General features: G+C 36.2%; 1 protein-coding gene across 1 annotated transcript in view; it reads left to right on the top strand.

Annotated features, from left to right (window-relative positions):
• ipo11 (importin 11) overlaps nucleotides 1-21,550 on the top strand; it is a 108,458-nt gene that overhangs the window by 71,143 nt on the left and 15,765 nt on the right. Inside the window, exons 23-29 of the mRNA XM_015006323.2 lie at nucleotides 4,828-4,907; nucleotides 4,997-5,077; nucleotides 7,609-7,704; nucleotides 8,058-8,171; nucleotides 8,618-8,739; nucleotides 11,852-11,947; nucleotides 13,976-14,060. Of these exons, the coding sequence (XP_014861809.1) occupies nucleotides 4,828-4,907; nucleotides 4,997-5,077; nucleotides 7,609-7,704; nucleotides 8,058-8,171; nucleotides 8,618-8,739; nucleotides 11,852-11,947; nucleotides 13,976-14,060 (674 nt within the window). The remainder of the gene's footprint in view (nucleotides 1-4,827; nucleotides 4,908-4,996; nucleotides 5,078-7,608; nucleotides 7,705-8,057; nucleotides 8,172-8,617; nucleotides 8,740-11,851; nucleotides 11,948-13,975; nucleotides 14,061-21,550) is intronic.

The following is a 21,550-nucleotide window of genomic DNA, read 5'->3' as shown; positions in this document are numbered from 1 at the left end:
ACTCCACTATCCACATACTTTCTGTTCAAATCTAATTAAATGCAGTCAAGTTGATTGGATGGCGTTTCATAATACGGATGGACGATGAACTAAAACACACAGCCAAAATAACACATGAGTTTATTAAGGCAAACAAGTGGAAATGTTGTTTACAGGCCAAGACAGTTAACCAATATTAACCCAAGTGAGCTTCCGTTTCACTTGTTAAAGACCAAACTTGGACAGAAAGGCCCACAAATAAACATCAACTGCAAGGCACTATAGTAATGGACATTGGGAAGGAGGACACTCAGTCTCTGATGTTCATCAGTTCAAGACTTTCGGCTGTCATAGTCAGCAAAGGGATTATACAAAGTAGTAGAAATTTATGAAAATAATTAACTCGATTGTATTGCTGTTTTAATGTATTTATTGTGTTTATTATATAGCATACTTCCTTGGTTTAAAAGTAATTAGGATGAATGATTGTGACTTGGACTGGGTAAAAACAGCTGCACACAATAGCTTAGTTGTTTACCTGTCCAATAACCGCAGCTGTTCTTGTTCAGCAACTGGATCATCTGAGAGGCTTTTTTTTTTCTTCCTTTAACTTTCAAAAACTCAGTCTGTCATAGTGTGCCTTTCATGTTTTTCTGTCTTTACTCAAAAATGCTGTTTTTTACCATCTCTGCTTCAGAACAGAACACTGCTCAACAATGTCCTTACTGCTCATTTAAAGTCAAAGACTCTTGCGCTTGCTTGTCTGTTTTAAATCCATTATTGTGCTCATTTTGTGCATAGGCACACGGAATGTGTTTACTCGAATTTGTCTTCATACTCTGAGTGTAATGTTGAATATTCATATAGACTGATGTGCTGACTAAATAGGCCCTGGAATGCTTTGCATACTTGACCAGATAACAGATGGTTGCATACATTACCCCCATTACCGTATTATGGCTGACAGCCGGCCGAGGAAGCACATGGCATACATCAGCATCAAAATCACCTGGGTGAACCAGCACTGTGGTCCAAGTGGGCTACAGTGCTGGTTCACCATGGAGATTTTAATCTTTTCTACACAAACCTAATAATGATCAGGATAAGGCTCTTTGATGCCTGAGTTCAGAGGGTTTGCTCTAATCATGATGGCTTTTAAATTTATAGTTGTGAGATGCAACTTTTTTTTTTTTTTTAAAAAAAGCATTTTGTAGACATTTTCATCTTCCTAATTATCTTTTTGTGCCTTGGGGCATTAAATATTTTAATTAAACCTTCAAAGATATTAGGTTCCTTTTTATGCAAAGTTGAAATTTATCCTATCACCTCTAAAATGAACTTTTTTAAGAATTTAGTAAACAGCCATGAAATGTTTAGTTTTGTTTGTGAAAAGAGGAAAAGTTCTATTTATGTCAACATGATGTATTGGCTTCACTCTGGGCTTTTGTGAAGTTTTCGTAAAGTTTTCTAAGTGCCTCCTGTCACCCTGTTACCTCAAAGCTACTCACGAAAATGTCAGTCTAGGTGAACGCATGCAATTTTATCAGACTGTCAGGTTTGTTTGTGTGGTAAGATTGTTGGCTCCCATTTGTCAATCCTAGGATCAGGTCTTCTTACGTTCTTTTCCATCTTAATCCCCCTTAACTCTCACTTTTTTGTAAACATTTTGACTACAACTATGTTGACTACCGGTAACGCCATAAATCTTCTCTTGTTTGTGATTATTTATGTTTTGGTCTCAGCAGTTTCTCTTTGCATCTCTTGGGGCTCATAAAACTCAGCAATTTCTCTCATCAACTCTGTACAGTACATTGCAGAAGTATTTTGGTATTTTAAGTGATAGACCAACACATAGCAGCATGTGGTGGTCATTTGTATTCAGCCCCTGTGACTCAGTATTTTGCACAACCTCCATTCTCTACCAGTGTTTTGTGGTATTTCTCCACCAGCTTTCTACATCTACAGACTGATTTTTTATTTTATTTATTTATTTTTTTCCCCATTATTCTTTGTAAAATAGCACAGGCACAGTCAACCTTGATTGAGAGCATCTGTCAATGTGTTAAGTCTCAATTAATTTGGGTTCATTCTACTAGATGGATATGGTTTGATCGACACTATTTTATTGTAGCTTTAGCTGGATGTTTGGGTCGTTATCCGACTCTTTTCCTCACTAATATCCTTCCAGTGTTGATCTATTTTTTAGCTCCATCCATCTTCCAATCAACCCTCTCTAGCTCTCTATCCCAGGGAAAATATGCCTCTTAATGGCATGATACTGCCACTACCCTGTTTCACTATGAGGATAGGAGGTTCTGGACGGTGGTGTGTTTTTGGTCAAACACAGCATTTGCATGGGAGCTAAATGGGTCTATTGTTTTCTGACAAGGTCATCTTCTTTCACTTGTTTACATTAATCATTGAAAAATGCATATTCTATTTTGTTTTTATAATTTGGACCAATTGTGTCTGAAGTAGAGGTACATATCTGATTACCTTTGCATAGAACTTTACAGCAGGACTATACTTGTCTCATTTCATCTCTTTCTCATTGCACCGACTTCATTTTTTTTTCTGTGTAAGAAGAGAGGTTTTTCCATTTGTATAACAAACATGGAAGATTTTAAAATGTTGACTTTTTCCATTTTCCTCTTTCTGTTGCCAGGTTTAGAAGTATATAAGAGCACTACAGCTCCCTGTTCAGTATATAACATCAAACAGCATAATCACACAACTCTGGGAACACACTTGCCATTATTACGCAACTGGTGGTTCAAGAGTCAATTAACATTTATTGTAGAGCCATTTTACTACACTCACCTCAAACTATTGAATGACACTCTTTAAGACTGAAAAGCAAAATTTGTCCACTTCATAATCTCTTCTGTAATTGTGTGGTGTTACCATGAGGGCCATTTATTTCTTGATGCATTTCCAAATTCTTAAGTTTATTTAAATACTTTTGCTATATTAAGAGATGCACCAAACATAATTTTATTGCTCATTCTATTCAGCCATTTCTGATGTCTCTATAAGAACTGAGAAGATATAGGAACAGAATTCAAAGTACATTTTCGACCTTTCTTGTTGAGGATTTGCTGCCTTGCAAAACACAGTTATTAGATTTAACATATTGCTTTTGAGCCATAGTAAATGAAACATTGACCAACATTTGATGTGTGTGATTTTGGTGATGGCACTAATCAAAATGCCAACACCATTTTGATGGGATTTTGAACCGTCTTACTTCCACTGAATTAATAGTTGTATACCGGAAACTGAAAATAGTCAACGTTGAGTGTTCTTCCTTCAGCAACAACTTCCATACTAAAGAGTGCTGTTGGTGAAACTTACTGTGGTGTGATAACTAAAAAAAAAAAAAAAAAAAAAAAGTTTTTGACTAGTTGGTCAAACTGAAAATGATCCAGTTCTAGTGACGGGTCGATTTTTCTATGCATGTCTTTTTAATGATACTCTTAGTGATTTTTCTTTTGTTTGTTCTGTTTCATTACAAGATAATTATTCAGCTCCTGTTGCTATTATCTGACCAAGTTAGACATTTGTGTTTATAAGGTGTTACCATATGCTTAAGCGTTCATACAGCCTTTTCTTAGCACATATCCTAGCCAGCACCTGATCTGTAAGGTTTCATTTTCTGTGTGTTAACATGAAGTTAGACAGCCCCACTTGTATAAAATGCAGAGATGAAGCAGAACCGATTTAATGCTAGGCTAATAATCTCACAGGGCACACTTAATAATTTATGTGCAGTTCTTCTTAATGGATTCTTACAACCCTTCTATTTGTCCTGGCAGCTCAGCAGCTACTTGAACTTACTTCCAGGCCTGTGAAGCTGATGCTACAATATTCATCTGTTGCATCATGGTTCCAGCCAGTATTTCTTTCACTGCTTAATTATGTTCAAAGTTGTGCCTTTACTAGTAGATGTAGTAATGTGAAACATATCTAACATCTTGAATTAGTGATTCAGTGTCCTAATTGCCCTGGTGTGTTCAAATAATAGCAACATAACTTAGTCAGTGAGGGAATACAATTATTAAAAATTGAGTAAAATATATTTTTACAGATATTTAGAAAAAAACCCAACATGAATGAATAAGTAATAAAGTGCAGAAGATGGCAGGCTGTTGAGTTAAAATTTGATCAAACGCTTAAAAAAAAAGTTAGCCCAAGTCATAAATGGAGGTTCAGAGTTACTGCAGTATGAAGTCAAGCTATTGGTATGAAACTAACCTGAAGCCTCATGACAGAATCCAAGCAGCATCTTTGTCCAGAGTAAAAAGTTGAGTGTCAACACCAGCTCAGTGACCATAATTCCACAGAAAACCTTAGGAATGACATCAAACATGTTGCTTATCAGTCAAAACAAAGAAATGCAAATCCAATCATCCATCTCTGGAATACCTGCTTACAGATGCCCGAAGTGGGAAGTCCACAGAGTTTTGAAGCAGTTCTCAGAACTAAACAACTAGTTCAGCGATGCGCAGGAAAACTACATTCTCAACAAGTTTTCAGTTTGTGAAGAAAAATGTAGGCACCCCATTGCATTTTCCTCATTTTCTGTAGCATGAGAACAAATTTGAACCAGTTTCTTGTACATTTTGTAATTTGTGTGTGTTCGTACAAGCTAATCAATGGCTTTATTCATTTATTACATGCTCTCTTTTGACATTTTTTTTAAATATATTCTTAAAAAAAATCTAATGATTTGTTCATATATAAATAAAAACCTATCAAGTCCATGACATTTCTTTTACCTGTTTGCATTTTATCAAATGGACCAAATCTGCAAATTCAGCATCTCATGTGACAATGTTTGTTTTTCAGAGCTGAGCTCTGAGAATCTCCGCACCTGTTTTCAGATCATAAACGCCTACTTATACTTGTCTGCCGTTGAGTTCCTGCAGGTGGGAGAAACAGACACTCACTTTAAAGAAAAATGCCGAATTTAAATGTTTCTGATCAGATTTCCAAATCCTTCTTTTCTTTTCTACAGAATTATGGCGAATCGTTGTGCCGATCCTTTTGTGAACTTCTGAAGGACATTACAAATGAGGGACAAGTCCAAGTACTAAAGGTAACTTAAAGTTCTCTGTGACCATAAAATCATCTTGTCAGTTTTTGTTTATTTAGGTTTAAACCAGGTCTTGTTTAGTTGCTATCAAACAAAGCTTTAAAGTTCTTTATTTTTTGTATTTTTTATTTATTTATTTTTATTTATTTATTTATTTATTTATTTTTTCACTTTTTTTTTCCATTAGAAATGCAGTCCTGGAGAATAAAAATCTGCTTTTAAAGAATCTCAGTCTACATGCCAAAAGAAAACAAAACTGTAAAAAGCATTGTCAGTGTTCTTTTGTTTTTCTACTCAAATGTCCACAATGGACACAACATAAATCTGCGTCTGGAAAAGTATGGAGTGAAAGTGTGTAGAAATATTTTTTCCTCATCAATATTTCAGCTTTTTTCCAACCATTTTTTCTCTGTTTTTTCATTGTAGACTAACACAGTAAAGAGATTTTTTTTCTGCAACTGTTCTTGTCAGTGAATTGAAAATGATTAGGATCATCTTACTTGAAATAAGGTTAAACATTAGCGTGGATTAAAGGATGACTTGGGTGTCCTGTAATATCGAATGTGAATAAAGAAAAGTTATCTTGAGTATTAGAAGGATTAATAAAAACATGTTAATCATGAGGCCATGCCTGCAGAACTCTGAATGAACTTTCATATATAAATAGTCGTTGCACTTAGTGAACTTGCAGAAAGCATACAAAGGTAACACTCCTTAAAGTAATGGACATTTCCTTTATATTTAAAAAATAAGGTTTGCATTCTTCTTCTTGAATTGGTAAAAAATAACATATTACTTGAAACACTTTTATTATTTTAGTGGTGCGTTTTGTAAATGCAAATAGGTTTTATGTTATATAGGTCCCTCTTTTTGTTTACCTAAGATTCACATGGATTTCCTCATTGTTGGACAATAAAGTATATTTATTTTCTATTCTAAAAGAAAATGACTGAATAACAATCTCTCAGAATTTGCATTTCCCAGGAAAACTGTTTGCTGTTTTTTTTTTTTTTTACAGCAGAGCTTGGTGTCAGCAGAATGCCTGTAATTCCACAAAGCTTGAGCTTGTTTAAGCCTGATCTGATGGCTTATAGCACATCTGGCTCTGACTAATGTTGACTAGGGAAAGAAGAGCCAGCACACAGCTAACAAACAAACATGTCTACATAACACATTCCGACAATGGAGGACAGCTCGTGCTAATCAACATGAGCTGTTTGAGGAATCCATATATGGACTCAACTTATGTAGTGCTTTTTCCAACCATTTTGACCACTCAAAGCGCTTTACACTAGAGCCACATTCACCCATTCGCACTCACAAATGCTCACACATTCATACACCGATACGCAGATCGGTGGTACATATGCACCAACCAGTGCAAATGTACTGCACTGGTTGGTTTGACCACTCAGAAGCAAAAGAAGTTAAACATAATTATCTTCTGTAATTTGGCAAATACCTGCAAGAATTGTTTCTCTCTTCACAATTTTTTTGATTTACTTTTTATAAGCAGTTTTACATTTTCTGGTTGTACATTTTTGTTTTCTTATTTACGCATCTGGACCCAGATGGGACTCTCTTATCTAATCATTACGTATTGTCATATTTGCTGCTGTATTGATTGTAGCTCAGTTCGAACTAAGAATAAAGCGTGTGAAATGGAATGTTGATACTGTTCAAATAAAGTCATCACAGTACCCGGAGATCACGAAGGTGTCAACAAGAGAGCAAGCAATGACTGTGTGTTTAGGATTACCATAAGCTGAAGAGAAAACGTTATTTTTCTGTTTCAACATCTTTATGTAAAGTAAGCAGGATGAGTGCAAAACAGTGTTGGAGATGATGTTTTAGAAAATAAAGATATCAACTCTGAAAAGATATATGATTTTTTTGGCAGATTAAACTTGGATTGCCTGATGATGCTGAATAGGACATGTAGCCTAGACATGTTGTCCTAGAACTTGTCTAGGGCGCTATTCAGCCAGGACATCCATAGAGATTCTGCTTCTGGAAACAAATGTCGTGCTTAGGACATAAAAACAAAAATCATGTGAGATGAACTCACCAGTTTTCATTTTTGGAGTGAGAGAAAAGACTTGCCAAAAGACAGTCTACAGAGCTCACACTGACTAGTTCCAGACTCGTACGTCATAATAAAAGCAAGCCTGTAACAACTGCTACATCCTGACTTCTGATCCCTGAAGAAAAAAATCTAGCCAATAAGTTTTTTACTTATTGGCTTAATACTAGGTTTGCTTTTTACCATTTGTTTAAGAGCCATTGCCTGACAGAACACATCCACAAGTCTAACATTATTTCAACAAAAACAGCCATACTTCCCTGCAAGTCACTGAACCTGAGTAATTCATTGTATATATGTTTTTTTTTTACATAATTGTGCCCTATTTCCTGCCTTTATATCCCTCCACAACCTCTTTTTTTCCTGCTTCTCTTCAGAGTTTTACCTTTGTGCTTCCCTTTGGCACATTTTATGTGTCTCCCTCATCCCTGGTCTCCATGTGTCTCTGCAGGTGGTTGAAATAGCTTTAAAGGTTAGCCCTGTACTGGGAGTCCACATGTTTCAGCCTCTGATGCCAGCTGTCTTTAGAGGCATCGTGGATGGGGAGGTGAGGATTTTTTTTTTCATCTCATGCACATCTGAGTTAAAGTTATCTCTAACATGTTAACTGTTTTAAATTAGTGATAGAGTGTGCCATACACCACACAGATTATTCCTTTAAATATTTATTTCTTCATATACCATCAGTTCATGGTGGCATATATTAATCAGACAGTAATTAAAGACATAGGCCACCATTTTAGGATTTGCTCATATTTATTACTACTTCAATCTTTACATCAATGTTAATGACCTGCTGTATCCTTAGTTGAGTTAAAGCATTACCAAATACTCGTTTGTGCATATCTGATATGATTTTTTGTGTGTGTGTGTGTGTGTGTGTCTGTCTGTGATTTGCAGCGTTATCCTGTTGTGATGTCCACCTACCTTGGCATCATCGGTCGTGTCCTGCTCCAGAACTTTAGCTTCTTCTCCTCTTTGCTCTCACAAATGGCCTCTGAATGCAACCAGGAGGTGAGGCTGATGTCTGCCCTTCTTTTCTGTCAGCTCAGCAACATTTTGTCTGAGAGACAAAGTGGCTGTTAAAAGGAAATCATTCAGGTTGAGGCTGAAGTAATGACCCAGAGAATTACAAATGGGGAAATTTTTAATCCTTGACATTTTGACTTTGCTTCTTCCATCATAAAAAAAATCATATTTTTTTTTATTGCTAAAATTACACTTGTCCTTATAGCACAATTTGAAGCTTGCAAAATAAATATCACAAATTAAGTTATTTTTCTAACTTTGCTTGGTGTTTCACTATGGGACAGCGTGACCATCAGTCGCGAGCCTCTAAGAGCTAGGCAGACGTGATGGAGGAAGAGTCCTTGAAGCTCTTACCCAGCATGGTTATGGTTATGGTTGCAACAAGGTGTGTGATTACTTTTGCTAAGCTTACTCTTTCCTCTAATTTATAGATGGACCAGTTGTTGGGGAGCATGATCGAGATGTGGGTGGACCGCATGGACAACATCACTCAGCCTGAGAGGAGGAAATTGTCATCTTTGGCTCTTTTGTCTCTTCTTCCATCTGACAACAGGTAAAAGAAAAAAATATATATATTTCCCCTGATGTATGCCCATGTGGTTTTGAGTTACTTTCTCCCAAATAGTGTCAGCTACTAAAATAAAGAAGCACTTGACAAGGTCTTCCAATGTAATCACAGTGACCTGGATAAATACCTTAATATAAATGGTCCATATTATCAGTACGGTTTCCATATATGTCATGAATTCAGGAGTGCTGGTGTTATTTTCAGAGAATTGCACACACGTCTACCACCATAAGTTTAATTGACATCTCTCTTTAGATTTTAATACCAAATGTTTTAGTAAGGGAGATGAAAAATGCAAATATGTACTGAGCCAAAAGTCTCAAGTGTGCCGGATTATTGTGCTGTGAGTCAACACCATCTGGCCAACATCTGTCACTCACCAGTTAAGAGCAAACATATAAATACTCACAAACACTTAAAAGTCTTGCCCTCTTTTGCCAAAACTTTTAATGGATATACTACGGTTTTAGAATATTTCCTGTGAAGCAGCTGTTGAAAAATCAAAACGACACACTCCCCAGCGCTGGAGGTTAAATATGTATTTAGCAGCAGAGAATTGTTCTTGTGGGTGCTGATTGCTGAGCAGGAATGTCGGTGACGTGCAAAGAAACAAAAGAGATGATCTGGTCGTCCTGCAATTTGAGGTGTTGTATAGTGTCCTAAAATGAGCTGCAACTTATTTGCATTCCTTGACAGGAGAAACAAGGTGCATTGTAAACGTATGTATGTACTTGCTCTCAAAGAAGTTCTCAATGTATTGTTTTAATAAAACTTTTACAAAAAATAGTACAAACAATTCTTTGTGCTGTTTGAAGTTCAACTTTTTGTTTGATGCCCCAGCTGGCAGTTTGTTTTTATCAAGATTTAGGGAAGCTCAGTGTTCTGCTAACCAGATATGGTAATCATAGGCACAGGCAGGCATGAAATCCTTTGTTACACCCCCATGCTTGGTGCGCAGCAGCAATAGATTATGACAGCTCAGACGGGTTAAGTGCTGCATGGAAAATCAACTATCTCAAGTACAGTTAAAGCTAAAATTGAAGAAGTCCATATCTTGTCTATAATTTCCCTTATCCTGCTTTTTTTTTTTTTTCTTTTTGATCTTATTTTAGTCAATGGGGTGTACCTATCCTTCATAGGGTTAATGTTTGTTTACCTCAATCTTGCTAAGTAATAGTTTTTTTTTACAAGCTAAACATTTATGGAAAACAATAGTTCAGGTATTTACACATTTGATGAGTTATTGTCTTATTTTCCGCAATACGTCAAGCGTGGGAGTCTAGCTTAAGTTAAGAGTCCATTTCCTGTGAAAACGGTTTTAAATTCCTTCAACAGATTCAAAAGAAGAACCTCATACATCCCAACATAAACTAATTACACCTATACAAGAGTGTGGTGGAATGATGAGTCATCTGTTATTTTTTGCCACAATGTCTGACTTGTAAAATAACTTACAGTCGGTTCAGATAAACAAATCAACCCCTACATGTTCTACGTTGAAGCAGAAATCAGCGCATATGACGCACAACGCTGCTGGCATTCAATACATACAAGTACAAGAAAAAAAGAAAATAAGAATAAAAATACACAAACATCTGCCTGTTTTTGGACAGTTTTGTTTGCTTCAAGATGGAGTTATAATGTCCAAACTTCAGTTCACCTCAAATGTTCATAGTTTTCTAATTTATTTCTGAACAACTGTCTTATTCTACACATATGGCAACAGAAAGTCTTTACTAAACCGTCCTCTCAGTCTTTTATGGGTCTATGCCCAAGCAGACATTAACTTAGGTGCTACACTGACTTTATGTTTTGATGTTACTTGTTGCTAATTTTAAGATACTTTGTTGCTGACTTAAATGAATTGTCTATAAACAACAGTTTTCTCACTTGACTAGCAAATCGATGTGCTGCACTGCGCCCAGACCTTTCTCATACAGCTACTGGTTGAGCCTTGATGGTACAATTGGCAATTAACAGGATTTAAAATGACGTGTTATCTGTTAACAGATTTCGTATTAGCAACCAAAATAAAAAATTAAATAAGCTGCAATGGCAGATGAAATGGCTATTTCAGTTTTGATTACCCTAATTTTGCTAATATGGAGCAGATGACATTGATATGGTCTTAACACCAGTGTATATAACATTCTGGGTTAAAGTCAGAGAGGAAAGCTAAACCTTTAACAAGAGCCATTTTACAAGGACTCAAAAAGAAAAGTGAGCGATTAGCCCAAATCTGTTCTTCAGTAATTGTTGAGAAATCATTCCCAGCCATAACAAATCTGGGACAGATCTGTTCACTCTCGATATAATACTACTTCATGCTGAGTTTCTGTGTTTTACCAGACATTGAACTTTATGCAGTGGTTCCACCTTTCCAGATTCATGAACTTGACAGCGTTTGATGTTTCAATGCCCATTCTCACACTTACCCTGTTTCTGTACTTTTTCCCCCCTCTATCTTTTTTATATTTTTTGACATATGAAGTCCACTTTTTTTTGTTTCTTTGCTTTTTAAGTATGACTCAAATAATTCAACAGTGATTGCTGGTCGTCTCCAGGCTCGAGTCGTGTGTGTTGCCAGCGTGGGCTTCTGCATTACAGGAAAAAATCACCATAGTCGACAATAATGCTAGACGGCAAAAGCCTGTTTGATGTGGCCGTTGTTCTACTTCTTCAGTTTGAAATTTTCTGCTTTTAATATGTTGTTTATTTTTCCAACGGAAACATGTTTTTACTCAATGTCAGAAAACATTTTCAATAATCTGTGTCTCACATTTTGATTTAGACGTTCAATTATCCCCTGCCTTGGAGTCATTTTGAACACTAGTTGTTGATATCCACAGCCAAATTGTTGTGGTAGGAATTTCCTATGAATCAGAATTTTTATTTTTATTTATTTATTTATTTTTTGCTAGGCTTTTTATTTCTTTTTGTGTGCCCAGAAAGAGGGCTTTGCTGTGTTGTGATATTTCTCTAAATTAAGCGTGTGTTTTGTTGAACCAGCACACCCACTAATACATCACGGGGAAGCAGACAGCTGTTACATTCACGTCGTCACGACTAATAAATCCCGTGTATTCTGTGTTGTCAGTGTGATCCAGGACAAATTCTGTGGCATCATTAACATTACTGTGGAAGCGTTGCATGATGTGATGACAGAGGATCCAGAATCCGGGACCCTTAAAGAGTAAGTTCTGCTTTTTTTATTTATTTATTTTTTTAACTAATTTGCTCTGAGATGAAATGGAATAAAATTTCAATTTGCAAGTATATCATCCAGTTCAAGTCAAATAATCAAAGAAGATGGGCACACGTTGAATATTCAAAATGAAACGGCTACATTTTTGTCATAGCTTCAGGTCTTTCCAGTGCAAAAACTTTATCTACTGAAAGTCTTGCACTCTCACTGCCTGAATCAAACAGTGACAAATGTCCAGAACCTGTAACAGATGTAGTTTTCTTTTAAAGCTTTCAACATCTGTGCTTCCCTTTGATTATTATTTTTTTATTAAATGGCTACCTTCCAATGTTCTTCACTCAGTAAAACTGTCCACACTGAAGAGTGATGTTGTTACTGTGACCTGGTAGCGCTTATGTGTGACACATTCACTTATCTTGAACATATATTTTAACTTCTGATTGACTGATCAATGGTCATACCCATTCATGCTAGAAATGAGGATTGCAAAACATCCCAGGGATGAAGAACCTTCACGATTTTTAGAGGAAAAAGAAAATGTTCTTTCGTCATACTGCAGCAATAATTACCTTCTAATTACAGAAATAATACCTCTAAAATCTACAAAAAGTTATGAATTCACAAGCCTTTCTTCTCAATCAATGCCCACAATATTGTATTACCACTACCCACTTTTATTAGTTTCCCAATAGTACAAGGTTAAGACTAATGGTTGTGACCTAGAAGATTATGAGCATCCAATTCAGAGATATTTTGGATTCACAAACGGTGTTCTTCACCATGTTTTTACTTTAAAACATTTTTCCTGCCTTTAGAGAGCCCTAATGAGATAAAGGGTCAAAGGGTTAAAGGAAGCTTTTTTTTTTATTTGCCATTATTGCATTAAATTCCTTTGGTTCACTGTTGTGGAGCAAGTATTAATGGATGCACTTTACTTAAAGCTCTCTTCAGTAGATGGAGACAATTTGCCATTTTATGTCCAATTAGGAGTTGCAGTCTTTTGTCACTTTGCAGCAATAAAGTCCAAGAATCCAACATGCTTTTTTATTACTCTGAGCTGTCTAGACGCATTACATTTAATGCACACATTACTTTTAATACAATGCATTAAGGAGATTATTTATTTAACCTGTTTCAAAACAACATATAAATTAAGTCTTTGCTTTATTCGCACAGGATTACTATAAAAAAAACTACTTTCTTTTTAAGAAGTGCTGAACATTGACTTATTTATTTACACACTGATGCCTCGTTTGCTCTGTCAGGCTTATTTTTTTCTCAGTTTTTAAGACTGTCAGTTTATAAATAAACTCATGTGCTCAAGCAATGTGTGAGCAACTATGTGCTTTTTGGAATGACAGCTAATTTTGAGCTTAAAAACTGCAGAGTGCTTTGAAGGCTTTTAAAGGGTCATAGATTTGATTAATGGCTTTCTGAAAAGCCTCAAAGAATCCCCTTCAAATTGTTATTGATACAACTTCAATTCCAATTCAACAATCAATGTTAAAGTACTGATGTAGTTGCTTTAAAGGACCGATCATAACAGCATTATGATTCAGCCTCAGTTTCATTACATCAATGTGTGAAATCTTCTGTAAACACTCTATTATAAATTGAAAGATTTTTATTTTCCCTCCTTTGAATGTCATTAAGCAGAATTTATTGACTTTCTGATCGCAGCTTATCACTTGGCGCTGTTCAAAGTCACAAAATATCCTATTCATGCCACCACAATCTTATCTGTGCTCCCAGTACTGAATTAAGAAATGAACACAAAGGAAATAAAAGACCATACACAGACTTTATACCAAGCACAAAGGTTTTTACTTGCAGTTCCTCTCTGCATGCAGATGAACCAACATGAATAGCGTTTGTGGCTGTGTAAAACAAATGCCAGAGGGTTCAGCCTTTTTTGTGCGTCTGTGTTTGCACACGCTGCTTGCTCTGAGATTGTCTCCTACTGTGCAGGTCTATGGGTGGTTATTAATATGGAGCTGAATATTATTGTGTTGGCAGCTGCATGCTGATGATCCATTTTGAAGAGCCCAAGCTAAGTGACGAAGAGGAGCCGCCAACTGAGCAGGATAAGAGGAAGAAACTTGTGAGTCAAACATATGAAGCACACACTCACATGCGTAATTTTTTAGCTATTGAAAATATTTTCTTAACTTTTTTTACGCCTCTGATATTTAAGAGTATGTATTTTATTTTTTTCTTTCTCTCTGTTCTCCTCTTTTCATACTAATTATTCTGTTATGCCATGCTATGCCATTGTGTAACAGAAGATATGCATGGTTATTGTTATTTTATATATACAAATGTGAAGTGTGACATATTCAGCCATTCTGAATCAATACTTTGTAAAATCAGCTTTTGCTGTACGTACAGCTGCAAATCATTTTGGTTTTGTCTCTACTGGCTTTGCCAAGTTTTCTCAATGATTTTTTTGTTGGTTTTCAGTCTCTACTTGGACTAGACCATTTTAACACAGGAGTGTGTGTGATTTTGTCTAAACCATTTTATTGCTGCTCTGGTTGTTTGCTTGGGGTTCCGGACGTCTTCTGGATCATTTCCCTCCCACGTGATTGAAATATATTGATGTTTGTCGCGTTTAATGTGACTAAATGTGAAGAGGTTCAAGCAACATGAATGCATTTTAGAGGACCTGTATGTATTACCATTCAACAGCTGCAACAGCTTTATCTGGCGGACTGTATATACACTTAAATGAAGAACCTGAATGGATTTATGTTATAGCATAAATGGGGATCCACATATAGCCAATCTGTGGGAGATGTACATCCATTAAACGGAACAAGGATATATTTGTGCATGAGCATGCATCTGTTTTCTATTCTGGCCCACTGTCTAGGCTGAGAAATATTCACCCTTCTCTCAATATTGTGAAGTACAGCTTAATTATATTATTGGTGGCTGTGTCTGAGTGGTGTTACTCTAAGAAACACTTCAGCAAAATTACTTTTACTGTTTATTCTGAATAGGAAAATCTTTCTGAGACTATCCTCTTTGTGTTAGCCTGTGTGTATTTTGCTTGGTGGTATCCCGGTGCACTTATCGCTTCAACCCAGGCTCTGACTTTTTGCTCCAAGGAATAGAAAAGAGGGGACTTAAAGTCGCACCTCTGCCATCTTAATGCTTGCGTGCCTCTGTGCTTGAAGATGCGGATGAATGCGTGTGTAAAAGCAGCGCCTGTGCTCGCATGATACAGTTTTCAGTTTGAGCAGAAAGTAAATGAGAATGGGGATCCGTGACTTTTTGGCAAAAATTATTGATTCCAATTTTGGTTTTTCAGAGCGTTTCACTTCACCGTGCGTCTGCATTCCCGTGTGAAAGCATGTCCTTTACAACATGCGCATTCTGATCTGAAAGCACAGTAACTGGGACCAGAGAGTTGCTTATTGGAACAAACTGAAATCCTTTTGGTGTTTTCACTAAGTAGCAAGAAGTCATTTTCCAACAGCAATATATTGTGCAAGGGACTAGTGTTGGTGAGGGGGAGAACACCTGAAGAAACGTACGGATATTGTCAATATGGTATGTGAAAGAAGTTGATGAAGCAACACCAAATAATTTTAGTGGGGATAATTCCTGGTCAGGGCACTTAAAACAAAGCCCTCCTGAACTAAGGTGAAGATTTCACATTTCTTCTGAACCTTTTGGTACTTGATTTTAATAGTTAACCATTAAATAAAAGCTAAATTTTCTTCAAAAAGAACCAGTTTTACTTTATTCTATTACAATGGATTTAATATAATAGCTTAAAATTAAATTTAAACCAAGATTCATAGTTTAGATTATTAATTCTATGTATGAAGTGCCACATATTTTTACAAATATGAAAGCCTAAATTTTTAAGAATGTCAAATTTAAATTTTGAACAGCCAGAATTAGACTTTAGTTTCAGACATGGTTTCAGTTAATGTAAACTATAAATGTTTACCTTTTACCATTTAAGAAAAATAGAATAGATCAAATCTGATCCTCCAAGGCAACAGTTGAAAATATTAATAAAATGCCTTTATTTAATCACTGGAGTATTAATTCACTCTCTCTTGGAATCAACCAGTTCTCAGTTAGACATCAGTAACTGGTTCAAAACGCTGCTGTACGGCTTCTCACAGGAATGCATCAAAGGGCATTACCGCTGTCCTGGCTTCACTCCCAATGGTTGCCTGTGTATTTTAGAGCTCACTATAAGGTACTCCAGTCTGTTTTATAAGGTTTTCAACACCCTTATGTAACGGCGCTTCTTCACCACCATACTCCTGCTCTGTGATTTAGGTCTGCTGACCAGCAGCTCCTGTTCATTCCCAGTTCTAATCTTAGAACTTCTTTATTTTTTTATTGAGCCTCTTAAGTTCTGTAATACCCTAACTTTGCACATTTGACAGGCCCCTTTACTATCCATTTTTAAAACTAGTCTAAAAATTTATTTTTACCCTAGCCTTTAATATTACTGAGACTGGACTTTACTGATACTTTACTGGTATTGATTTTATCTTGTTTCAGTGCTTTATTGTATTATGATTTATATTTTACTTTGACTCCCTTTACATTGTTGGGTTTTTAGCTTTGTCTTTTTATTTTATTTTTTTTTATTTATTTTTTTTAGGCTGATTTAACTCTGATGGTTCTGCACATTGTTTCAGCTGTGACTGGTATTGAAGCACTATGTAAGTCAAGTTGATGATGATGATGCCTCTTGAAAAATTTTCACCACTACACCACTAGTGAAGTAGTGCTAAACTGGATTTTATTCATTGCTTTGACCTGCACACAGTCACACACTGATGCTCCAGCTGAAGGGGATTAAAGAGGGAGAGAGAGAAAAAAAAAACAAACTTATAAAATCTAAGTTAGTTTTGCAGGACTTTCTGGCCTGTGTCCCAGAGATCTCCAGGAGGGAAGGGAAGTGAAGGTGATGCACCAGGCTATCAGTTCCTCTCCTGCTGTCTCTACCTACCCTATCCTCTCATTTCCAAACCTCCTGCCTGTTACTGCACCAAGACCTGGCCGATCGTGCAGGGCGTTTTGGAAACGTTGCCTTCATGTTGGCGAATTATTCACTTCGTTATATCCTTCAGGATTTCAAATCAAAGTTTTACTCATTTTATTCAGTTTTAAATGAAGAACCCCACTCTATCTCCTGTACGCCTTTTATCCTCGGAATGAATGAATTAATTTTTAACTTTTGACTTTTTATACATGATACATATGATGTATCTAATTTTTTGCTTTTACTTGTCTTTAAAATATTCAGCTAACTGTCTGTAGGGTTACTGATGTGGTTACAAATAGTTTTTTTCTTTATATTGCATTTAGAATTAAACCAAAGAGGAAAAAAAACTCACTAATCATCTAAATGTGTATTTTGCGATGCTCTTTATCTTCAGGCTGTTTGGTAATTATGCAACTGCAGTGCAAAAAGAAAAGTAAACATCACTGTAATCCAAGACATTAGAGCTGCATGCACGGAAAGGTAGCCTGTATATGTAAACAATGATATACATATTATGAATATGGATATGTAAAGCTCAGATCTGGAGTACATTGGTAGTCTATTAAACTTAAGTGTGAAGATATGCTGTTTTGCATTCCATGCACAGGCTAAACTTGTCGTGGGTGCAGCTCTTCATATTTCTAGTCCTTTAGGTGGAGAGGCTGCCTCCTGGCTGCTGCTGTCTCCTGATTTCTGTCTAAATTGGACTTGCAATGTTTTTCTCTTCTTCAAGGGGAGTTTGTTTTTGTGTGGTGGAAGCTGTTGACTGTTCCACTCTCTTGTATTGGATTTGTAAGGGTCTCTCACTTTGATCTGAGTATTTCAGACAACGAGACTCTGCTAACTGATGCTGTGTGGGGCCTCTGTACAAAATGCATCATTTGATTCTTGTGCTTCATCTACAAGGCCAGTACCATCAAACAAGAAGAGGGATAGGCAACATCAAAGACATTGTCCACTGGGTACTAATGACATGGGCTCTGTTTGTTGTGCTGTGGTGGCTCACACCCACTTGAGCTTGTTCGGTTTTTCCCCACACAGTAATACAGCACAGGTTACTTAGTTGAATTTGTTAAAGTAGTTGCTGCTGACTGATTACTCCCAGACACAAAAACAGGATGAAGGTGCCCTATGACACCTATTAGTGCCAAGATAAATTGGTGTACATGTGCATTGAGGGGGTTGCTTGTTACAGCTCATCATTCAGTTGCGATTGGGGCAATAGTGTTTTGCTGTAATTGAGGCTGGAGTCACAGGTTCATTGTAACAACCTGGCTGTCTAGTATGGGCTATGAGAAAGTTGGTGACCGGGTTCCCATGTGCCAGGTCCTTGTAAAAGTCTCCAAAAAGACTGAAAAGTGTGGCATATATTTGTATTTAGTCCCCAATCAAAAGCTTTATAGAACTACCTATTACAACTGCTGGTCTGTTGAGGTATTTCTCTACTAGCAGTGGAACTCTAGAGACTTTTTCCCCCTCATTCTATGCTTTTCTTGGCCACAGAATCTCAGTCGTATTTAGGACTGGACTTTAGCAAAGACATCGTTTAAAAGAATATGCTTTGATCTAAAGCAGGTCTGAGTATTTTACGTGCCATGTTGTCAACTGCCCATATGGAAATTGTAAACTAAACAAACACTGATACCTTATTTTAAACATTACATTAACCAAAACATTTATTTACAGAAGTCAAAGTGAAAGTGCTGTTCTCAGTTTGCAGCAAACAGCAAAAAAACATGTTGCCAAATTAAACATGCAGTAAAACGCCAGACCTTGTTCATTTCTGGGAGTTGTTGTGAAAGATATTTGCATTTCAAAATTTGTTTTGAGTTGATTTTAACTGTTGCAGACGCCAACATTAGGTGTGATTATATGATCGCGCTAGAGCTTCAGGTGTATCTGGAAAGACTTTTATTTTTTAAAATGTTCATCTCTGAAAATAAATACGATCCTAAATTGTATCTAATTCTAGTTTGTCAAAGTCTGTTCTCAGCGTTCCATCTTTTGAAATTGTACAAGTGTTTCCTCCAGTAGCTTTTATTAATCATTATTTTTTCTTAAAGGAAAAGAAAAAAGATTTCACATCTTTGCAAATGGGATGAAATACCTGCCAACGCAATTATCTCTGTAACAGGTTGTTATCAGCTTATAGCATAGGTGAGGCTCACTGCTCTCAATCGCTCAAAAAATATTATTTGAAGTTGATGAGACATTAAGTTGTTCCTTTCATTCAACCATCTTGTATTATTTCGTTTTAATGAGCAATCACACTGCCTCCGAAAATCTTGCAGAGGTGTATATTTGTAGGAAATGAGTTTCAGCGTGTTATCGTTTCACTCTGAGCCACACAAAGCATTGGTAATGAAGACTTGCCATTCTTGCTTCATTGTTGCTCTGTTCTCAAGCAGACCATCAGTCTCAGCATAATTTAGTTGGGTTGAATAACAGACCTCTCTGACACTGTTATTTTGCCGCACAGGATGAAAAGATTCTCGTTTGTATGGCTCAAGGCAGAGCTACCAAAATTAGCTTCCATTTCTTTTTGCTTCTCATCTCAAAAGCCATTTGTCCATGAGAGTAGTGAAGAATGCTTCAGGACTGAGAAAAATACTTTTTTAGATGACTTAAAACATATCTGAAGTTGGGAAGAAGCTTGCTGGTGGAGCTTTAACATTAATTTGAAGATTTTGAAAAAGTGCAGTCAAAATTAGACCTTCAGTGTTGCTGATGTAATTTTTAAACTTGTGACAATCTGCAGCAGTCTAAAGCAGACACTGTGTGTGATTTCTGCAAATTGGCACAGCTATTGAGGTTTTCTGGTCACATTTGCTATTGTAATATTTTTTTCTGTAATCTCACAGTTGATACTTAAACGATGGGTACTAGATTCATTGTTATATCTTGATTTGAAGTTACAATTCTAGATTTCTAACTTAAAATTTATTTAGTTGAGGGGATAGAAGTTAAATCTATCCACTCATTTCAAATGTGATTATTATTAACGGTTTAATGTAAAATGTAAAACCCAAAATTGTATATGAAGTCAAATATAAGAACAAGAAAACTTTTATTTATTTTTGCTGAAGGATTCATTAATCCAGGAATATCAGTGAACTGATTTTTATTTTTTACTTTTAATGTTTACGTCTCTATCTGATAGATGCTTAAAATTTGTAGGTGGTAGGGTCATTATGATGGAAAAGAAAGAAGGAAAACACAGGTTGATCACAATCAATTCAATATTTAAAAATATTACCATAGTTACATGATTTCCCCAAATCATACAGACCTATTGTGCACCTTTTTCTACCACACATATTTCCTTCCACATAATTTTCCACAAATGTGCTTAGATCAAGTGGTGTCAGTGACTATCTGCTGGACAGTTGTTTGTAGACCATAGCCTAAATTTTTTAGTGTACCACTGTGTACAATCTTGTGACTGATTTGGTAGAATGGAGTCCAGCAAGATGCCTGTCATCTTTGAGAGCTGCTGAATTTGTCTCGGAGCTTTCAGAAAAAGCCACTAATGTGGTCCAAAAAGTCTCTAAGGTACGCCAAAGCATAGAGGTCATGACCTGACTGACAGGTATTTCAAAAGTTCAAGTTGAGACATAACAATAGCCATAATAATCAAATTGTGCAGTCATCCAGAAAAGACCATCTCCTCACTAGAGAAAGTGTCAAATATAATTTGTGCAAATGTCAAGATGAAAGTTTTACAAGCAAAACAATCATCATTGGTCAGAAATACTCACTTTGCCTGCAAGTAAATGTAATCTCATGAGCAGTTGGGACAGACAAAATGTTAATTTAAAATACATTTTGTCCTGTTTTCACTATCTGTGTAAAATATGGAAATCATTTAATCTGTACTACTGTCACAAAATATGGACTCATAATTTGTCTTTATATCTGCTCAGGAGAACAAAGTCCAAAAGTGAACTTTTATAATTCAGTTGCCTCCAGCATGTGTTTTTATATTAATTTCAGGAGAGAGGAAATTAGTGAATTAGACAGCTGCTTCAGGGGCTGCAGAACGAGGTGTCAAATAGATTTTAAGGGCTATGACAGAAAAAGGTTAGGACAGAGAATCAGTTACAATGGGGGTGGGGGAAGGGGAGGGGGGAGAGGAACTCAGGTTTTCTACAATGTCTGCATTGTGGATTAAACTACAGGTGATACCAAAAAAAAAAAGCTTATTATTTCATATCAGCTCTGTTTCAAGGTCTACACAGTTAATTGGTGTGATTCAAGTAATGATAATGTCAATAATTGGTCCTAGCTTCAACAATTAGCTGTTAAATTGATCAGTGTATTTCCTAATTAACAATGAAGAAGAGCTCATTCATTAGCCATGTGACTCATTACAATGGAACCACAAGTCTGACTGTTTTTGAGACCTGACCAGCATTTCTGATTTGCATGATTATCTGTCTAAGCTTTCATCCAAGTTAATTAAGATTCAGACTTCATAACATGAATGACCCATAGGTTTTAATTCATAAAAAGGTGGTTTAATTAACTGGAAAAAGCTTATACGCCAACAGACTGCAAGTAGATATTAATAA

The sequence above is a fragment of the Poecilia mexicana genome, unplaced genomic scaffold (assembly GCF_051168715.1).
Source record: "Poecilia mexicana isolate PSO_F unplaced genomic scaffold, ASM5116871v1 scaffold_9, whole genome shotgun sequence".
NCBI lineage: Eukaryota > Metazoa > Chordata > Actinopteri > Cyprinodontiformes > Poeciliidae > Poecilia > Poecilia mexicana.
The sequence above is the reverse complement of the archived record's forward strand: the minus strand, read 5'-3'. Positions and strand labels throughout refer to the sequence as shown.